At 42.6% G+C, this 19951-nt stretch overlaps 2 protein-coding genes and 1 long non-coding RNA gene across 5 annotated transcripts in view; 2 read left to right on the top strand and 1 right to left on the bottom strand.

The window, feature by feature from the left end:
- Window positions 1–2873: 2873 nt before the first annotated feature.
- LAYN (layilin) lies at window positions 2874–15350 on the top strand. The gene is made up of 7 exons (XM_075116460.1): window positions 2874–3140; window positions 5494–5791; window positions 8072–8229; window positions 8590–8628; window positions 9006–9089; window positions 9800–9902; window positions 10620–15350. Exons 1-7 carry the CDS (start codon window positions 3074–3076, stop codon window positions 10975–10977), a joined length of 1107 nt encoding a protein of 368 aa, XP_074972561.1. The 5' UTR covers window positions 2874–3073; the 3' UTR covers window positions 10978–15350.
- Window positions 7217–19680, bottom strand: LOC142067630 (uncharacterized). Its single transcript, XR_012664109.1, has 3 exons — window positions 18800–19680; window positions 8046–16578; window positions 7217–7525 (listed from the first exon to the last, which is right to left on the bottom strand). It is a non-coding gene; the product is annotated as an uncharacterized LOC142067630 (long non-coding RNA).
- SIK2 (salt inducible kinase 2) overlaps window positions 19579–19951 on the top strand; it is a 57045-nt gene continuing 56672 nt past the window's right edge. For all 3 annotated transcript variants that reach the window (XM_075116446.1, XM_075116445.1, XM_075116443.1), the window contains exon 1: window positions 19579–19828. In XM_075116446.1, coding sequence (XP_074972547.1) covers window positions 19679–19828 — 150 coding nt within the window. In that variant the 5' untranslated portion in view covers window positions 19579–19678. The remainder of the gene's footprint in view (window positions 19829–19951) is intronic.

Genomic DNA, 19951 nt, shown 5'->3' with positions numbered 1-19951 from the left:
TGATGACACAGACTGGACTAAAGAACTCTGCACCCTAGCAGCTATTTCACACTGACCTTTCTCTGTAGAACTGGCCAAAAAGTCAAACCCCACACCATTTGTAGGACATTAGTGTGCCTGTGACCAGCTGATGTTTCATGTAGGTTATCTGCAGATGCCCCATCAACAATTTATTTTATCTGGTATAGGTGTGTTATTTCCAGCAAGTGGCAGGTTTATGAAGCTGACCTTATGGATCAAGAAGCAGTAAAGGTCCTTATGTAGTTCAGCTAAATTGTCTGATGGAGAGAATAGAGTGTTTCTTTGGCCCAGAAAAAGTATTCTCCGATCAGAACTAAGTTTTTTATTGTCCTTTTGCTTTCCTGTTGTCTTGGCACTACAGCAGTGAAACATGTACACCAATAGCTCATTATCAAGGCTCAAAATCACTCTGAATTCTGTTCTTTATTGGCATTTTACACCAATGTACTGTGAGACAAAGCAGAGGGCTCAGTTTACTGCCTTCTCAGTGTGCAGGAAGTAAAAATGATTGTTTCATTTATGGGTTTTTTGAAGTTGTCAGCATGAAAGGAAAAGGGTAATAAAATGCAAAAAAGTGTCACTGAAGCATTTGGGATGCTAGGAATTCTAGAACAGGAGAGACATGCTTACATCATTCTACAAGAAGATAGACTATGTATTTTCTTCAGGTTTGTGTCAGATATAATCTATTGATATAACTTGCTTCGGGAAAACACATTTTCTATTCTGGTGCTCTCATGTGCTCTCACACATGCGCACCCCTCTGCCTCAGTTAAAGTACCAGTTTTGCCTGGCTAAGATGGACATAAATCTTTATTATCAAAGTTGGCTTTTGAAATATTCATGCTAAAAAATTTGGGAGCCAAAATAAATGCCTGGACAGTTGTAGACTTGTATTCCATGGACATCTGTGGCCCTGGGGTTTTTGCTTGCAGGATTTGAAATCTTCTGACCTTACTAGACAGCTTTCAAATGGCACATTTCTGTGATCTGAAGGGGCTGTTAAATTGAATATATGCATTTCATGTGTGCTAAATTTAATGAAATTATAAATGGAAAGCAATTGCTTTGGCTGTGTTAGGAAATTTCTTTACAAAAGTAGAAACCAGGTCAAACAGGAGAGTCTGGCTAGTAGTATTAAGATTGCACAATAAACTAAGTTTTGTTATCAAGTGTTATACATAGTATTTGAATGCTATATACTTTTGTGAAAAATAAATCAACAAAGGCTTCTGTCAGCTACTGCCACTTTCCTACTGAAGTTAGCAAAATCTTTGGTAATCATTCTGCTGCTGTCATATGACAATGTATTCCTCAGCTGCGCTTTTGATACGGGAGAGGCTGTAAAATGCAAGTGGCAGAATATTTATTCACCAGTAATTCAAGAAACCATGTTGACAATGCTGTTACTACTTGTCATGCATATATTCAAATATTTTTTTTCTTCAAAGCCATTACAGAAATGCTTTCCAATGGATTTAGAATACAAAAACATGGTGAAAAAAAAGGATAGACTGCTAAAATGATTAGCAGGGAGGTTTAAGCTGTGTTACAAAAACACCTACACCTGTATAAAAGGTGAGTTTTGGTTACTTGGGTCTGCAAAACAAGAATAACCCTTCGTAAACTGGATTTCTTTTATCAAAAGTTCTCCAAAGAATGAATGTACTAGTGGAGCTTCAAGATAATAAAGATTAGCTGTTTAAAGGCTTGACTTCAGTCTTACAACTCAGCCTAGCTAGTTCAGATCCGCAGTTCTTCCCTATACTTGAGGCATTTCCAACTATATTTGGAAAATGTTAAATAAATGCATATGTCACTTTCATGAACATACCTCATTTTGAGCTGTTCTGCCCTCTAAAATACATGAAAGTAAATGCGAAGCTGTCTCACCAAAATATTAGTCCTCACTGAAGTTCATGAAATCAGTTAAATTGCTTATGTCTGTACAAGTTGCTCAAGTGCCTAGTTATTTACTAAACCCAAACCTCAATCACCAAGGACTTAGGAGATGCAAAAGTTCAGTTCTAGAATACCATTGACATGTGCGTTTCACAGACAGAACACATGCTACAAAACCACAGCCTTACTTAAGCTCCAACACCTACCTCTGAGATTCCTGATGTCTGGTGACCTGGCCTGGAATGTCTTTAAGATACTGATTTCAGAAATAGTTTCTCCAACTGGACTCCCAAGAGTTGGTCTACGGTATAAGCCTCCCATAAATTCATTAATCTCCTATTTTAAAACACTGACCCCAACTAGTATCTGTCTGATCAGAAACTGTAGCTTTTAAAGCTCCTATATTTGTTCCTTTTGATGCTTTGCCCCACTTTCCCAACCTGCAAAAAGCTCTTAGAGGCTGAGCCGTTAAAATCTCAGCTGCAGGGCTAGTGCTCCCGGAAACAGCTGCGCACCAGCTTCCTAGCCACCAGGAAGCAGGCTCAGCATTTATTAATGTTTGAAACAAATTTTCCGTGCTCCGTTGTCAGTCTTGAAGCAGTTTCTTAAAAGCAGCTGCACATCAGGATGGGGAGGATCAGGCTTTGGTTTCAGGGACTGCGGGTGTGGCTTCTATCGCTCATACGTTGCGGCAATCGGAGACCTCTCCTGTGCCTAGGCCCTGTCGTTTTTGTGTGGGACAGGGAAGTTATAAAGCTGGAGCGCGCGGGAGGAACATGCAGAAGTGATGGGGGTCTGAAGCGCGGCACAGGGGGTAGCTGCGGGCCGGGCAGCAGGAAGAGGTGCGGGCTCAGCGTGCGCCCCGCAGCGGGAGAGGCTAAAGCCTCCGGAGAGCAATGGGCGGGAGGCAGGTCCCCGGGCTTTGGCGGGGAGGGGGGTGGCGGGGGTGGTCTTTGCCGCTGCCGCCTGTCGCCCGCCAAGCAGCCGAGGCGGGCCCGGCCCGCTGGCCCAGAGCCCGCGGAGGGAGGAGGCGACGGCTCCTCCCCGCGCCCTCCCCTCCCCTCCCGCCCGGCAGCCGGTGCGGGCAGCTCATGGGGCCGGGCGGCGCGGTGAGCTGGGCGCCCAGCGCACGCCGAGGCAGCCGGGCGGGATGCTGGCGGCCGCGGCCCTGTGCGCCGCGGCGCTGGGCTGGGCGGCGGCGGCACGGCTGCGCAGCGGTAAGGCGGGGCGGCGGCGGACGCTCCGCGGGGCGCCGGGCGGGCACGACGGCTCCTCCGGCCGCTCCGCTCTGGCGCCGGGAGCGTTTTAGGCGAGGGTGGGTGCCCCGTGCAGCGGTTTGGTTTTCCCTTCTCGCTCCCCGGCGGGAGTTAGCCCGGGGCGTCGCCCGCGTTGGGTGGGAGCACCCCAGCCTTCGTGGTCGTGGAGGGGGCACGCCTTAGAAGAAACCTTTATGCTGTCTCCGCTGCATTTCTGCCTCAGTTCTAGGAATTTTTAACGCTGTCGTTGCTAACAGAGCTACTTCTGTCATCCGAGCCTCGCTGGCAATTAGCAGCCTGGCTGAGTTTCCAGCCAGCGCTAGGTTGTCTTACTCTTCCTCTACAAAGTCTCTTCTAATTATCAGTCTGTCCTGGTTTTGTGCAAAGGAATATCACCTATTTAGACGCCTTTCATAGGAATAGATATCTGGCAGCTCGAGGTTGGGCCAGTAGTGTTTTGGATGTAATACCCAAACTAGGTAGTCTAGTCTGCTTTGGGGACACAGGATAGCCAGTCTGGGGGAAGTTTCTGTCTGACTTGGTAGGTTGGTATATTTAGCAGAAAGCTTGAACCTGTGGAATGTTCATGTTATTCCAACAGAAGGCAAATAGTTTTATTTATCTATAAATACTTTTTTAAATTCTGCTGTGCTCTCATCTGCGGTAGGACTTTTGTGGGAGTTAGAGGGCTCAGCTGCGGGGTTGAAGACTTACTTCTTTTCATGAATTTTTAACTTTTCAGTATAACTGACTTGCCCCTAGTCTTGGAACAGTAAGCCTTCCGGAAGTCAGCAGACTTTGAGGCAGATCCTGTGCAGGCAATTAGGAGATAAGGGGGAAATACGAGGAACCCTTTCAGTATTGGTTAGAGCTACATATCTAATTGTCCTCTGTTAACTATATTTGGAAACATAGACAGTAATCAACTGCAAAAAAAATTTCCTTAGTTGAAAGAAATGGCAAGTTTGGCTGATAAGACAGAGTTTTTCTGTCAGTTAATGGGGGGGGAAGAAGTGTTTATGTACCAGAAAAGAACCTGAGTGCAGTTTGTGACGCTATTTCTAGACAGTTGCAGTTTTTGAATAACAATGTGCCATCTATGTTTTTTTTACGTCTTTCACAATAGCAGTGGACATATCCCTCAGAAGAGGTAAGGTTTTTTGTCTTTTTCACCAGGGCTGCATGAGTCTTAAGTCACCAAAAGAAACACAGGTTAAGCCTCAAGATGTATTTTTAAATACTGCTTTTACAGTACAACCAGTTTTAATTTCTGTGTAAAATGTTACCAGTCTCTGTGATTCTAAGTAACTATTAAATACTGTTCAAAAATTCCAGTATGAAAGGCATTTAAATTCCCACTCTTAGAGTGGTCATGCAGGAACATATAAGAACAAAGAAAAGCCAGTATATTTCCCATAGAGATGTTTATGATGACCTGTCCTCACATCCCATTTGTTCTGAGTACATTACAAATGTTGCTAAATGTTTTTCTTCCATTAAAAAAAAAAAAAGTAGGATAGCAGATTGTGTCTGCCCTGTGTTTTGAAAAGAAATATTTACTGATAAAACAAAACTGTTTGTTTCCACAGTCTAAATATTGGGACTCTTCTGCTGAGAAACATACAAGTGCATAATTTTAGATTAGGTATCTTTTCCCTTTGATCTTTACTTTCCTTGTAATCAAAATAAGCCATGCTGCTTCATGCATGAGAAAGTCCTTGGCTTATGACAATCTGAAAGCAGAAATTGTTCACTTCCTGGGCAGTCAGTAACATTACGGCACAAAGCAATGCTTACAATTGGACTGTGTGAACACATCTTGATACATAGCAGTACATGCTCCATGAAACTATTACATATACCCCAGAAGATAAATTATTGTTATCGCTGTTTGTATAAGGGGATCTCTAATTTTAGTCATCCAAATTCCTTAATAATTTTTAAAAGCCTCCTTGAATCCTTGTAAAGGAACTGTCTTTATAAAAGGTTGCATGTCAGTTAGCTCTCTGGCACAGCATTGCTTCTTTGTAAGGAACTCCTAGGGTCTTCAAATCACAGAAAATTCATGAGGGAGCTGAGAAGTGCAGAACATGAAAGAACAGTACTCTGCAGATCAGCCTAAACTGTTACATGCAGCAAGAAAAGTTTGGAGATGCTATTTGCCAGTCCAGTAATACAAGAGGCTTTTTACCTGTGTTGTGTTTCCCATATAAACTATTGTACAGTGCCAAACTCAACCAAATGGAAGTATTAGCATTCGCTTTTGGTACTAACAGGCATAGTTTCTGTAACAGGTTTCTCTCCATTTCTGCAGGACAGACAGTTTGCCGGGGTGGAACACAGCAACCATGCTACAAAACAGTTTATTTTCATGATGCTTCACGCAGGATCAGCTATGAAGAAGCAGACCGTGCCTGCAGAGCTGATGGCGGACATCTAGTCAGTATTGAAACAGAAGCAGAGCAAAGACTGATTGAAAAATTTGTTGAGAGTCTCTTAGCTTCTGATGGAGATTTTTGGATAGGACTTAGGAGGAAAAAGGAGGAGGTAGACAACAGTACACAGTGTCAGAACCTCTACTCCTGGTCAGATGGCAGCTCATCCAAGTTCCGGTAGGTACCTGTGAGTGAGACTGGGAAGCAACCTGGTCAGGGACTGTCACCTGCCTTTAGCAATCAGAAAGGATTTTTTTCAAAAGAATCAAGCAGTGTTGTCCCAGCTGTCATGTGTGTTCCTTCTGCAGTCACTCAAGAGGGGTAGTATCTCTAGAGAGCGATTCACCCCATCCAGGTGTAAGGGGTAGACAAATTACCCCTTGGAGACCCCACTCTTTCTTTGTTACTCTATATAAGACACCTAGAGAGTCTAGCTTGGTCTAGATGGACAATTTTTGATTGCTAAAAGAGGTGGAAGAAGTAGTGATCTGGTATTAAAAACCTCCAAATAGGCATGTCAAAATATGTGCTTTGACCCGAAGGTTCTTGCACTTCAGATCCCTTTAAGTTTTGTCCCTGATATCCTGACTGATGGGCCCTTCTCCTTCTACTTGCTGAAGGAACAGTAATTTTTCCCTGTGAGACAGTAAATTTGGAGAGCTGAAGTGTTTACTATAGACATGAAAAGTTAAAATTTTCACAACGCTTGTTAAGTTTCTGCCTCCTCGTCTTAAGACAAGTGTAACAACAGCATTTGCTATCATTAAAATATAAAGGCAACAACATTTACAACAAATACGAGTTTGCTGCAGTTGTTCTCACTACGTTCACATTTCTGTTCAGCATAGAACGAAACTGTGTGTAGCTTCAAAAGTTCTGTTAAATTATGATTTGATTTCGATCATGAGTCACAGTTTTCTAGACAAAAGATATTCTTAGATCCAGTCTTACAAGGTCTGCTTTTCTGTAGTACAGAAGTAGAAAATCTGCTGTAAACATTGCCAGGTTGATGAAAGCCTTGCAACAAGGTGCCAGCTCTACAGTGAACTTCAGGTTCAAGAGTTTTGCCTGGTAGATATTTACTATTGACCCTGTGATTAAAGTAATTTTAAAATATCAAACTATAAAAGGTTCACTCATTATCCTGAACTTCTTGCTGCATTTACAGTGATTGAACTGCAAATTTGATTAAATAACCCAAATGTTCTTAAATATTTTATTGCAATATGTCAAATGTATGACAAGTCTACCTTTGCATTCTTCTTTATATTGGGCATGTGTAAAAAATACGTTGTTACTGTGAACTTCATGCTTTGGGAAGTTGTAAGAAATTTTAGTTGCTCTTAGCAGGAATGAATAAAACAGAACTGCTTTTAGTACTGTTCAATATATTAAAGTTTCTCCTGTGGTTCAGATATTGGGGGTAGATAATAGGAAGCCAGAACCAGATCTGCTGCTGCTATGAAACAGACATAGCTTTATTGCCTTTCATTGGCGAGACACAGCTTATTGGTGCTAAACGATAAAGCCAAGGAAGAGATGAGGGGTGTGGCAGGGGAGGGCAATAGGGGAGGAAGGAAGGGAGTGAGAAATACATTGTCATGGTTGAAAAAATACTGCTTTAATGTGTGGGTTTTTTTCCCATGTTGAATACCTTGATATATCTGGAATTATTTTTATTGTATGGATCAGCTTTCATAAAGTGCTTGGCATGCAGAACGTTGGTCGCACCAAAATTAGTGGGTATTGAACATTTTTGAAAATCGCAACACAGTCTTAGAAGTGTTTCTCTGAGATGCATAAAATGCCTCTTCAGTAACAATTATATTGCAAGAGTGCTAAGTAGTGAAGCCTCATTCCTGTGCAGTACTTGGAAAGGCCTACACAGTTTTCCGGTGGTGAAGTTTATTACTACGAAAAAAAAAATTATCCATAAGACAGGGTTTTTTTTCACGTTAGTGTTTTCCTAGACAGAGCAAAACAGATCCTGCTTTAGCTTTTTTTATTTTCATATTAAATAGGTGTTAAAATTTTGCAGGCATGGGGCACTGAGGCCAGAGAGCAAAAGTCTTTTTGATAGATGATTTTGCATAGGTCTAAAGTTGTGTAGAGAGAGTCAAAGTTCCCCTTAGCTTTTATTCAGCCTCACAGAGGCGTCTCAGGCAGTGAGGTACTCAGCCCTTCGCTCCCTAAGATTTGCTGAACACCTTGCTTGCCTGGTTTTCTTTGAAGATTAAGAATTCCAAAATGAGAAGATAGACTGTAAAAATTGTATTGTTATTGTTCCTACTTCTACACAGTGCAAGGAGGGGGTGAGGGTGCGGTGGGGTGTGCTGAGCTGTAATCCTCTTTGATTCTGCCTTCTGTGGTGCCCTGTATGCTGTATTCCTGTCTGACCTAGAGTACCATGGAAAGTGACGTGAAGTCTTACTTGACATGTTTGTTGTATTTTCTTAGGAACTGGTATGTAGATGAGCCATCCTGTGGGAGTGAAATCTGTGTTGTGATGTACCACCAGCCATCTGCCCCACCAGGAGTTGGAGGTCCTTACTTGTTTCAATGGAACGATGACAGATGCAACATGAAAAATAACTTCATTTGCAAATATTCTCTTGGTAATGAGTCATTCTATAGCTTTAAAAACCAACTTGCTCCCAGTCCCCAAGAGGATGTATGAAGAGATTGCTGTTACAGACAGGAAAACCCTTTCCTAGCTTCACTGGAAAGATCTGGCAGGAGGCAGATATCTTAAATTTATGCAAGTTCTAGGGAAAACAATCTCAGTATTGAATAACTGTAGCTACTTGCCTTGTGATTATGAATTTTCAGAGGATTTTGATAAAGTATTTGAGATCTCAAATAGGATCTGAGAGAGAACACTAAAGAAGGGTGCTCGTGTTATTAGACTATATTCAGTATACTTGGTCTCCCTACTGAAGCTTATGAGGAAATTATGCATATCTTTTTTCTTTTAGAGAAGCCAACAAATGCTCCAATAGAGAATTCTCGAAAAGGTAAGTTACAGATATTCGTTTGGTGCTTTCTTTAATTATATGTTAACTTTAGTTAAGTAGAAATTAAGTAGAAGTACTCTGTTCCATTCATTGTCAAGGATGCTCACAGACTGAAAACTTACTGAGCAAGAAGCTTCCCTGCTGTTTGTGCTTTCATTGTGCTATTCTGTAATCCAGTCTGCAGGAACACAGTCTTGCTGTTGTTGATGCAGTATTTGGGACGGCTAGTCATGCTGCAGAAATCTAAGCAAGAGAGTGCCAATACATCTTACGTATGTTTGCAGCTGGCAGTCTCTTCCATATCCTCTCACCCTCACTTTTTATGATTCTTAAACTCTTTCAAATAACATCTGCAATATTAAGCTGTTTCTTTCCAGATGTTGCAACAGAGCCCTTCAACCCAGTATTCCCAGTAAAACACCATAAGAAAGATGCTAATGTAACAGTTGTAGAAGCCAAAGGTATGTTGTGCATACAACAGCTGTCCTGTTCTCTCTCTAACTGCAGGCCCGCATCTCTCACCTGTGGCTGCCAACAGTCATTTCAGTTTGAAGTGTTTGACCCTAAATGTAGAAGACTGAATTTAGGCAACTGCATCTATCTTTAAAAAACCCTCCTTCAAATCTTTTCCTATACAAACCTACACTGATTGCTTTGGCTACCAAAATGTTCTAAATCTAAAGCTATGAAAAGTATTTTGGGTCTGAAATTTGTTGAATCACTTCTGAGTGTCTAAATTGTTAATGTTTTGTTTAAGTCTATTAACTATGAAAAACTTCCAGTTTCTTCTTACTGCACTGACTTTGCCCCTATGAATTCACACACCATAAAAGACATTTTGCTCTCTTAAATCTTTTGGCCGGGGCTTCCCAAGATTTTAAGATAGCGTATCTCATTAACTTGCACTATCATTGCCTTCTTACAGTGAGACAGGCTTGTTGGTTCCTCATTGTGAAGATTCCAGTTTATTTTACTTTAACCTGATAATCAGTCTCTGTTAGACTTGCTGCCTTTGAGAAGTGGTAGATAATGCTAGATTATGAACAAGACTAGAAGCCCATTGAGGTGTGATGATGCTGCCTTTTGCAGCTGTCAGTTTTTCTATCAAGTTCTGTGCATGTCAAATGCAACTGGAAGTGAATAAAAGCCGGAATCTCATTTTTACCCCTAGAACCTGTTCAGAGTCTTGCCTACATCCTTATTCCTGGTGTTCCTGTGCTGCTTCTCCTGGTGGTCATTACAGCCATCTTCTGGCTTTGGCTTTGTGCAAAGAGGTAAGTGACATTTTTGTGTAATAAGTGAACCTGTGATATCTTGTCCTGGCAATCATTTTGGAGTGAGCTTCAGGATCCTGTAAGATGCTCTGCAGAGGACTGGTTTGAGCCAAATAAATGTTTAAAAAGTGGCATGGGTGCTCCAGGCTGAGTTACTTGGGAAGTAAAATGTTGAGTGAATTACAGTGTGCCATTTTATTATGTTCACAGACGTATAGTAGTTAGGGAACAGTGCAAAACAAGATGATGATTTTGAAGTGTTAACACTTAGGTTTTCTTAATAAAGATCTGAATTATCAGAAGATCCTCTTCACCAGTGAAAACCATAGTAATAGAAATAAAGGGATACATGTTTGGAGGAAATAACATTTACCAATTTAGTCACCTTGCTTTTCCTTTGTGTACCATACCTCTGGTGGGGATGCTGGCTGTGATTTTGGGAGTGTCAGTGTCGAGTTTTGCTGCCTCAGCATCTCAGCTGGCAGCAGAGTGCAAGGGGTACCTCAGCAGGTCTTGCTGTGGGACTACGCCAGGTGCAGCCTGCTGCCACACAACCGGAATGGCAAGTAGTAACAAATGTCATCCTGAGTCCAGTCCCTGAGTATTAGCTTTCCTCAAGGGTCATCATTAAATTACTTTGAGAGGTGTGGTATTGTTTTATATATGCCTCTGTAAAAAAAACATACTATGACTTGTCCTCTTTCCTCCATCCCTAAGGAGACGGCAGCCAACAGATGCAAGCCCGAAGGAGGAAGATGCATGGCTGTCTAACCCCAGGAGGAACAGTCCAAACCTGGATATTTACAAAGTAATCAAGAAGCAATCAGAAGCAGATCTGGCTGGAACCAGGCCTGACACTAAGAATTCTTCCTTCCGTACACAGGAAGATAAGGTGCTTGACAGCTTCTCCAGGGATTATGATGATGTGGCAATGAATACATCAACAAGTGGCTTTGTGACATTGGCCAGTACTGAAAGTGGCTTTGTGACCAATGATATCTATGAGCTGTGTGGAGATCATGTGGGGAGGAGCAAGGAATCAGCCTGGGTGGAGAATGAGATTTATGGATATTAAGGAAATGGACAAAAAAAGCCTGGAGTATGGATGACGAAGTGAATATCAATACAAGTTAACTTGCCCTCCCTATGCACTTGTTTTAATAATAGTATACGTGCTATTTATCCTGGGTGTGCATTGTCCCTATATTCTTCTCTTTTTTTGAAAGAATATGGGGTTTTAAAGATCTAAACTGAAAAGAATGTATGTATTTTGCTTCGCATCAAGACCACTTCTGTCCCAGGAATGACTTGTTAATACTCTTGATTCTTTTTTGTACTCCAAAGATATGCCTTTGAAATTGAAGTACAATCCAAAATCCCCATTTAAGTGACCTACTCGCATTCAAAGGTATTAAAAGTCAATCACTGGTCACACTTGGATTCTCATAGGTGTCCCCAAGAAAGCTGCCATGGTTGCAGGTTGGTCGTTGTTTCCATGTCAGCCCATATCCCAGCTGTGTTGGCCTCCCTCACCATCTGCTTATGACAGTCTCAGACACTTCACAAGACAGATTGTAATGTGGTTTCTGCTTCTTTCCCTCCCTCCTAGTTCTTACTGCCCAAGGCAGTGTATGTGAGTCACATCACATAACTGTGCGTTACTTACGCCATTAGGTTGGTTTTCAAAAAATCCAAGTAAGTGCTCTGGTGTCGTAAGGCTAACTGTTCCTTCACTTAGCGTCTAACAAAAGGAATTGCAAAGCAAGGAGCAAGGGATTTCTCTGCAATGCTAAAGTAAGGGAATGGGGTGCTCCAAAGCGTTCTGATTTGTCTCGGGAATTACAGCAGCCTGGTTAGCTGTCCAGAGATGTACTAATTTGGCCTAAATGACAAATTGAGTACCAATTCCTTTCTTGTAGAAGGAATAGCCAGTTGCAGTTTTATTATAAATCTTTTTCCCCCCTTGGGCTTGTGACTTGTACTGAATTCCATGAAGACTGATATCCTGATGTTAATCTCCATAGAGATGGAATTTATGAAAAGGTAGGTGAACATAAAGAATTTGATTAAGAACAGCATTTTGGCAGGTAAACTAAAGTATCGTGCTAATCAATTGTAATAAATTATCTGTTTTCTATCTGCAGGGACTTCACATATTCCCGTACATATATTAAGTATTAAGTAAGGTACTTAGGATAGCTCACAGAATTTCCTCTCTGACAGTATGAGGGAATGATATCTTACTTTACCACAGTTTTTAAGGCATCATTTTGAAGTCAGTATTAGATAGCTCCCATTTTTCTGCACCTTTGGAGGAGCAGAAATGAATAGCAGTAGGGCATAGCAACTGCCACATGACTAAATATAAAGTCAGGTGAAATGAGAATTTTCCTGTAGATATGGGGAACAAGCAAGAATATGAAGTAACAGCATTTGGACAGAATTCATGGTCTGCAGTTCACTGGTTGACTTCTAAGGGAAAGAGATGATCCTTCACACTAAGGGTTTTTTCAGATCATTATCTCTCTTTCTCTGTTATTTGCAGCACATCTAATAAAGTTGTTAGGGAGATAGAAGAAATCAAGAATATGCATTTGCTATGGAAGTGATATAAAGGACCTGTCCAAATGTCTGCAGAAGCAACTTCAGACTGGAATTTTATCCTCTCTAAGGTGTATAAGGAACCAGAGCAGGTGTTGTGGTTTAACTCCAGCCAGCAACTAAGCACCACACAGCTGTTCATCTCACCCCCAGTGGGATGGGGGAGAGAATTGGAAGGTCAAGAGTAAGAAAACTCATGGGTTGAGATAAGAGCAGTTTAATAATTAAATAAGATAATAATAATTATAATAATAAATTGTAGCGAGAAGGAAAACAAGAAAAAAGAACAAAACCCAGGAAAAACAAGTGATGCAACTGCTCACCACTTGCTGATCAGTGCCCAGCCAGTCCCTGAGCAGTGATTGCTGCCTCCTGGCCAACTCCCCCCGGTTTATATACTGAACATAACACCATATGGTATGGAATATCCCTTTGGCCAGCTTGGGTCAGTTGTCCTGGCTATGCTCCCTCTCAGCTTGTGCACCTGGTAGAGCATGAGAAGCTGAAAAATTCCTTGACTAGTGTAAGCACTAAGACATCAGTGTGTTATCAACGTTATTCTCATACTAAATCTAAAACATAGCGCTATACCAGCTACTAGGAAGAAAACTAACTCTCTCCCAGCCAAAGTCAGGACAGCAGGCTAACAGGATATTCTAAGAGTTGCACTGAATGTAATTTCTCTTTATTGAACAAAGAATATATGGTTATTTTAACCAGTTCTACATACATATGAGATTTCTGCTGTAGGAAGTTAAAAACAGCTGTGATGAACTATTTCAAGATAAACTGAATTTAACTCGGTCATTGGTATAGGTATGTTTTAAGGCCCTTCGAAGCACACTTCAGGAGATGACTTGCATCACAAGAATAAGGAATTTATATTGGAAAAGAGAGAAGGGTGGTCATGTGCATCTTTTTTCACAGCACTGTCTTTCTGCTAGGGAGGATAATGTCATTTATCACTGAGAATGCAGAAGGACAACTAAATGACAAGTTGAGTGCCTAGCATTTTCTTTAAACTGTACTTGCTTATCTGTGGTTTGGTGAAGAGATACCTACAGTTATCCACAGCAAGTTGGATACCACACAACTTTACTTGGAATCAATAAGGTACAGAATTTGCCTATCAGCATGGATGCTTAAATAACTAGATGTCTTTGATTTTGAATTAATCATATGGCCAAGTTTTCATCTTCCATGCATTAGATAGATCACATTCCAGCATCTCCCATATGAGCTTGTAATTTCCTATGCCATGTAGTACAGAGAACATCACTGTATATGTTTGCTGAGAAGCAACAGCAAAGGGGACTCAGGAGCAGTATTGACAACTTGGGATTGTGATTAACTTGGTTTTTGCTAGGACTTTCTGATACATATTTTGTTCATGAGATGTGATCAGATCAATGTTTGTTTCACAGTTATAAGTACTTGACCTTCATAGGAGGTTGGAGCTAACTGCCATGGCAAGGTCTCTGCACTGTTGCATATGTCAGTGCAGCTAAGTGTAACAGGAGTTTGGATAAAAACTGAGATTCACATTGACTTGAATATGCTCAGGGCAAAATCCCATGTGCTGCTGGATATGGGCTTGCTTTAGCTGAATTCCATTGTAAAAGTTTACTGGAAGTTGGAGGTACTTGCAGTTGCTAAGGCTTTTGGAAAGGAATAGGAACGGAATTTGTATTTGTCAAATAAGCACATGATCTGGTTCCATAAAGGACTACTTTCTGTAAAATGTTTGATGTTAATACTGAGATCTGCAAAACTGAAAATAAATTTACAAATATAAGATTCACCCTGCTGAAATGAACAAGCACCATCCATTCCCGTGCTCCTCAGCTGCTTCAGGCTATAGACCGACAACATGGCATTGTTTTGCACTTTCTGCTTTTTAAAGGTGTGTGTCCTTACCTGAACACATTGGTGCTACATGGACATGTAGAGTCCGGAGCCCAAGTTCTGCAGCAAATGGTAGATTCTAAGGCAAAGTCAGTGGCCACGAAGCAATGACAGCATCAGTATGGCCTCCAGCTGTTAATACTGAAGGAATGAATACGCTTTGAGGTTTGCATTCAGAGCTGTACAGCTTCTTGCCAAGGATCTTTGCACATTTGTAGCTGTATAGTAGAAAGCACTGCGAAGGTAGGCCATTAAGATTTATCTGTCCTGTCTGATCTGATATCTCAGCTGTTCCATACATTAGTTTATATATTCTCAAGGCAAACATGTTCAGCTTTGAGTAAACCAGCACATTTTGCTTCTCTGTTTTCAATTATTCCAGCAATGGAGCTGTTCCTTAAAACTGGAGTTTTATTTGGTTGTATCCCATTGAACTGAGAAAGAAGTGGGAGTGCCACACAGAGAACCAAGTATGTTGAACGGTTGAATGTTGGGAAGCTGGACATCTGCACTGAAGACAAGAAAGCATTTAGGACATTAACATGTATCTGGGGCCATTTGAATTCAGCTCTGTACTCTGTCTCAGTCTTATCTTAAATATCGAGTGTCTCAGTCCCACGTGAAAAACAGAAATAACAGCGTTTCACAGGCTTCCAGGGGTGCCTGGAAACTAAAAATGAGTGACTCTTAAGTGATTTTTAAACTACAGTAATGAGGCCTTGTAAATGACAAAATTTTAGTTATATTGTCCAGCAGATCTGTGCAGCAATTTTGAAGCATGTCGAGACTAAGTCATGTACAAAAATTTATTTGATTAAAGATATGGTTTGGTTGAGGAGTTCTGGTACCTGGTCCTCTGTATAGCAAGTAATCTTTTTTACTTATTCTGTCAGATTGTGTTTGACTTTTTCACAAGCCAAATTAAAATAGTAAATGCCTGTTTATTTATCTGTCTATGTATGAAAAAAACCCACAACACCTCAAGTTTTGCCATTCTGTATTGGTTGCAGTTATATCAACTTTTCAACAAAGCTTTTGTCCGTAGCTCTCAGTCCAGCACAGGACTTCTGAACACGGGAGTACCTACTGAGATAAGAACTACTGGTCACTGAAGTTAGTCCTCAGGGTTATGATTTAAACAGCCAGATTTTTCAAACTTTATAGCCCCGCCTAGACTTCTCAAATCCTTAGTTCAGATTTACCTAGTGGAGTCTTCAGCAATCTTGAAGATTGCCATGTAACTCTCAACCCTGTTAACAGCCTGAAGTATTGTGGCAAGGAAAGATTTCTGTTCATTTCCTTTCCCTGGTTGGATGTTTTCATTAAGAGTATTTGCTTTGTTTAGTATACCTTGTGTACACTGTGATGGACAGAAATGTGATGTGGTAGTGAAGTGCCAGTCTTCCGCTGGAAAGGAAAGGTGCCGGTTGAGGCAATCTTGACGCTGTGAAATGCTCATTGAAGCCAGAACTCTTTAAAAGACGTTGTTAAAATCTCAAAGAATTAGATCTGTTTATTCTGGCTTTATTCTAGGGATTTGCTAAACTCCAGATTTTGGATCCATGTGATTTTTTTTTTTGCTTTGTTTTTTCCTTTGATCAGAGACCAGGTAATGGAAGGAGAATGTCCAAGCAAATAAAGCATACCAAGCAGAGGCATAAATACTGCTCACCTATTGCGCTGCAGGTGAGTGTTTCTGGTTCCAGGAGAGCAACATTTTGCTGCCCAATAAGTCTGTCTATGAAGTACCTGAGATGAATTTAGCTCTTGACAGGGTTCCCTAAAAGATTGCATGGAAATAAATAAATAGGAAAATGAAGCAAAACCAATTTGCATAAGTCACCAGGAAACAAAGATGTGCCAAAGGCTTTGGCAGAAGGTGTTTTATGTGGAACTGAAACAACAACAGAAATGAGTGCACGAGGTAGCCATGAGTGAGCTCTGCCAATGAAAAGATGGAGGAAGGCGTTTCTGGATCTGTGTGCTATTGCTGTCCATTGCAAACCTGAAAATATTTTGATCATTTGCCACAGCTGCTTCCCTCACTTCCTGAATGTTATAGGTGAGGTTGATGTGCACAGTGGCTCTGTCCTCCATATATCTGCAGTATCACAGAGTGTCTGCCAACCTCATACTGTTTCTCCACCAGATTGTGGCGCGAGACAAAGCCCTGAAAGAAGTAATCTCTTTAAAAAAAAAAAACAAACCAACCAAAAAAACACTACTACCTGTTTTGAAAATGACACCAGTTAGCAACCATTTCTCCTGAAAAGCAAAATCCTGGTATAGAGGCACACTCATTGCTGGGTGCTTGCAATGTCCAGGGTTTCTAATGCAGTAATTAGCGTTCTTTTATCAAGCAATTGTGCGTCTATCCACTTTTACTCTTGTAACCTTGGTTTCTTCTGGGTTTTGGTGGGGTGTTTTTGGCAGGCACTAAGCATCTTTTAGGCATTGAAAAACAGGAAATGAGAGGAAAAAGCTCAAGCCAGATGTTGGAGCTTAGGTGTGTAAACATGTAAAGCCATAATCTGGCAACTGTGTGCCCTGGTCGTTTGAGGTGCTGGCTTATTGAACTCAGGCAGTCAGCTGCATGTGCTCAGCATCTCTGGAAGTCATTAGAAGGCAAGATAATTTTATAATTTCTTTTCTTTGACATCTCAGTTTAGCAGAGCATCACAGCGGTAGTATTATGTACAGGAATATTGACCACAAGAGGGCATGTGTGCTCTACAGTTTGTGTCATTCAGGTTGTTGAAAATGGCCTGGAAGAGCTCCTCTGTTACCAGTGTTTGTGAGAAGCACTTGCATTAGTTTCTTTGAAGCATAGCGAAAGCCATCAATGGCCGTTAAAGGCTGCTGTACAAAGAACGTTTTGTGACTTCAGTTCCTATGGCTGTGTTACTAAGAAATGTTTTTGTGACCTGAACTTTCAGGCCAAAAATGGCATTGTGGTGTGCCCGACAAGAATGTTTCTGCAAAAGTTCTCTATTGCAAACACAAAATTTGACTTAATAATTGATTTTGCACCAGTCTGGTGAGATTTTGCATGGATGAAAGTGGGCAGGAAGGAAATAAATATTTTACTACAAAAAATAATTTATAATAAAGTGACTCAGAATGAATATTAGGCAATATTTTGCACAATGTAGAAAAAGGTACTTTTAACACGCCAAGCTTGCATCATGCTAGAAATATTGTTTGGTCAGTGTTTCGGATTTCAGAAAAAAATGAAGCATCTTATAGGATGACACCATTTTCTCTTCAAGTAAGATTATGCTATGCTTGCTCATGAACCTATCAATCATTTAAAATGTGGATGGTGGATGTCTGACTAACTCAAGCCATCAGTTAGTCATTGCCAGAAGTTCTTAAGGGGATAAATAGAACAGTAACAGCAGAGTTATTATCCATAGCAGTCTAAGTCAGCAGTGTAATCTCAAAATGTCACTCCTCAGAGGAGTCTCATGAACTGCAAGCGCAGTGAAGGACAAGCATTAAGTTTTCACAGTTCCCTTTGCAGAACAGTCATTGCTGTTTCACACACAACAAATTTAACCAACTTTCCATAAGTATGAGGCAGCTTTACATGTAAGACATACACAAAGGGAAAGCAAGAGACAGAAGTTTGCTTCTTGCATACTTCCACTCACTTTTGGAGGCAGCACTCTGTTCTGAGCTGTGTTTGTGCCCACTGCACTCTGTTTATAAAAGGTCTGTGACTGTTGCTGAACGTGCAGCTGACACAGACATGTGTGCTCTTGTACCATCAGATTTTGGACATGCCTTTTTTAGTCAGTGGACTGAGCAAAGCCTCCAGGTTTGATGCCTGGTATTCAAATGTCAGAAGGTACCAGTCCTCCAGCCAGAGATGGGTCAAGGGAGAGCTAGCAATCAGAGGGGCATAGACATGAATTGGGGGAGGAAGGATTGCTGCAGACCTGAAATGAGCACGGTATTTTTAAAATGAAAGCAAGCTAATGTGTATGTACAAACATAAAGCAGACTAGTACTGAAAAGGAAATTTAGCATAAAAGGCCTTATATTTTTTTTGCACTTACACTGTCACTCTGCAGGGCTTCTAACCATTTTATGTCAAAGGGCTTAATAAAGCTTCCAGATATGTCTTTCCAGATGTGTAGGGAATAAATGAATAGAATAGAATAGTTCTGTTGGAAGGGACCTACAACTATCATCTAGTCCAGCTGCCTGACCACTGCAGGGCTGACCAAAAGTTAAAGCATGTTATTCAGGGCATTGCCCAAATGCCTCTTAAACACTGACAGGCCTGGGACATTAACCACCTTTATAGGAAGCCCGTTCCAGTGCTTGACCACCTTCTTTATAAAGAAAAGCTTCCCCAGGTCAAGTCTGAACCTCCCCTGACGCACCTTTGAGCCGTTCCCACGTGTCCTATCGCTGGATCCAGGGAGAAGAGATCAGCACCTCCCTCTCCATGTCCCCTCCTCTGGAAGCTGTGGAGAGCCATGGGGTCGCCCTTCAGCCTCCTGTTCTTCAAATTAGACAAACCCAAAGTCCTCAGCTGCTCCTCACAAGATGTGCCTTCCAGACCTTTCACCAGCTTTGTTGCCCTCCTCTGGATGTATCCAAGCACTGTAACATCCTTCTTAAATTGTGGGGCCCAGAACTGCACAGAGTACTTGAGGTGAGTGTTGCATAATGCTGATCAGGCTTTTGGGAAGCTGATGTACTCAGAAAAGGCATCTTTCTGATCCAGAGTAACTTGGCCCCCTGCAAACGCTGCTCGCTGCCAGGGAGGGTATTTCTGTCAGGACATTATGTAGAGTCCCCACAGAGTCTCTGCCCCAGGTGCAGCAGCCCAAGCTCTTACAGCACCCTCGGGGCCACGCAGACCCCGAGTCAGGGTTGGAGAGACACCTGGGGCAAAACCCGTTGTTTCTCCTCGTCCTGCTGACGAGGCGCTCCCAGTAGAGTCCCTCGCCCCCCTCTCCGCTCTCCGAGGGGCGACAGAGCTGTGAGCAGGAGGGGGAGCTTCCCCCGGCCCCAGCGGGGTAGGAGATCCCCGCAGGGACGCGGCGGCCTAGGGCAGCGCCAGGAGGGAGGGGAGAGGAGGGAGCCCGCCGCCGCGGTGGCCGCGGTTGCCGCGGTTGCCATGGCGAGGCCCCGCCCCCGCTGACGCGCGCTGTGACGCGCGGTTGGTGGAGGAGGGCGGAGGGGGCGGGGCGGCGCGGCTCCGGGGCGCCGCCGACAGACCCGCGCCGCCGCCGCCGCCGCCCCCCGCGCCCAGCATGGTAATGGCCGAGCCCCGGCGGCCCCCCCCGCTGCTGCCCCGCGGGCTCGGGCCCGTCCGCGTCGGCTTCTACGACATCGAGGGCACGTTGGGCAAAGGCAACTTCGCCGTGGTCAAGCTGGCGCGGCACCGCATCACGCGCAGCGAGGTGAGGCGCGGCGAGACGAGACAAGACGAGAGGCGGCGGCGGGGTCCGCCGTCGCCCCCTGCCCCGGCCTAGCCCGGCCGCGCCGCCGCGCCCCTCCCGTGGCCCCTAGGCCTCGCCCGGCCC

The sequence above is a fragment of the Phalacrocorax aristotelis genome, chromosome 22 (assembly GCF_949628215.1).
Source record: "Phalacrocorax aristotelis chromosome 22, bGulAri2.1, whole genome shotgun sequence".
NCBI classification, from domain to species: Eukaryota; Metazoa; Chordata; class Aves; order Suliformes; family Phalacrocoracidae; genus Phalacrocorax; species Phalacrocorax aristotelis.
The sequence above is the reverse complement of the archived record's forward strand: the minus strand, read 5'-3'. Positions and strand labels throughout refer to the sequence as shown.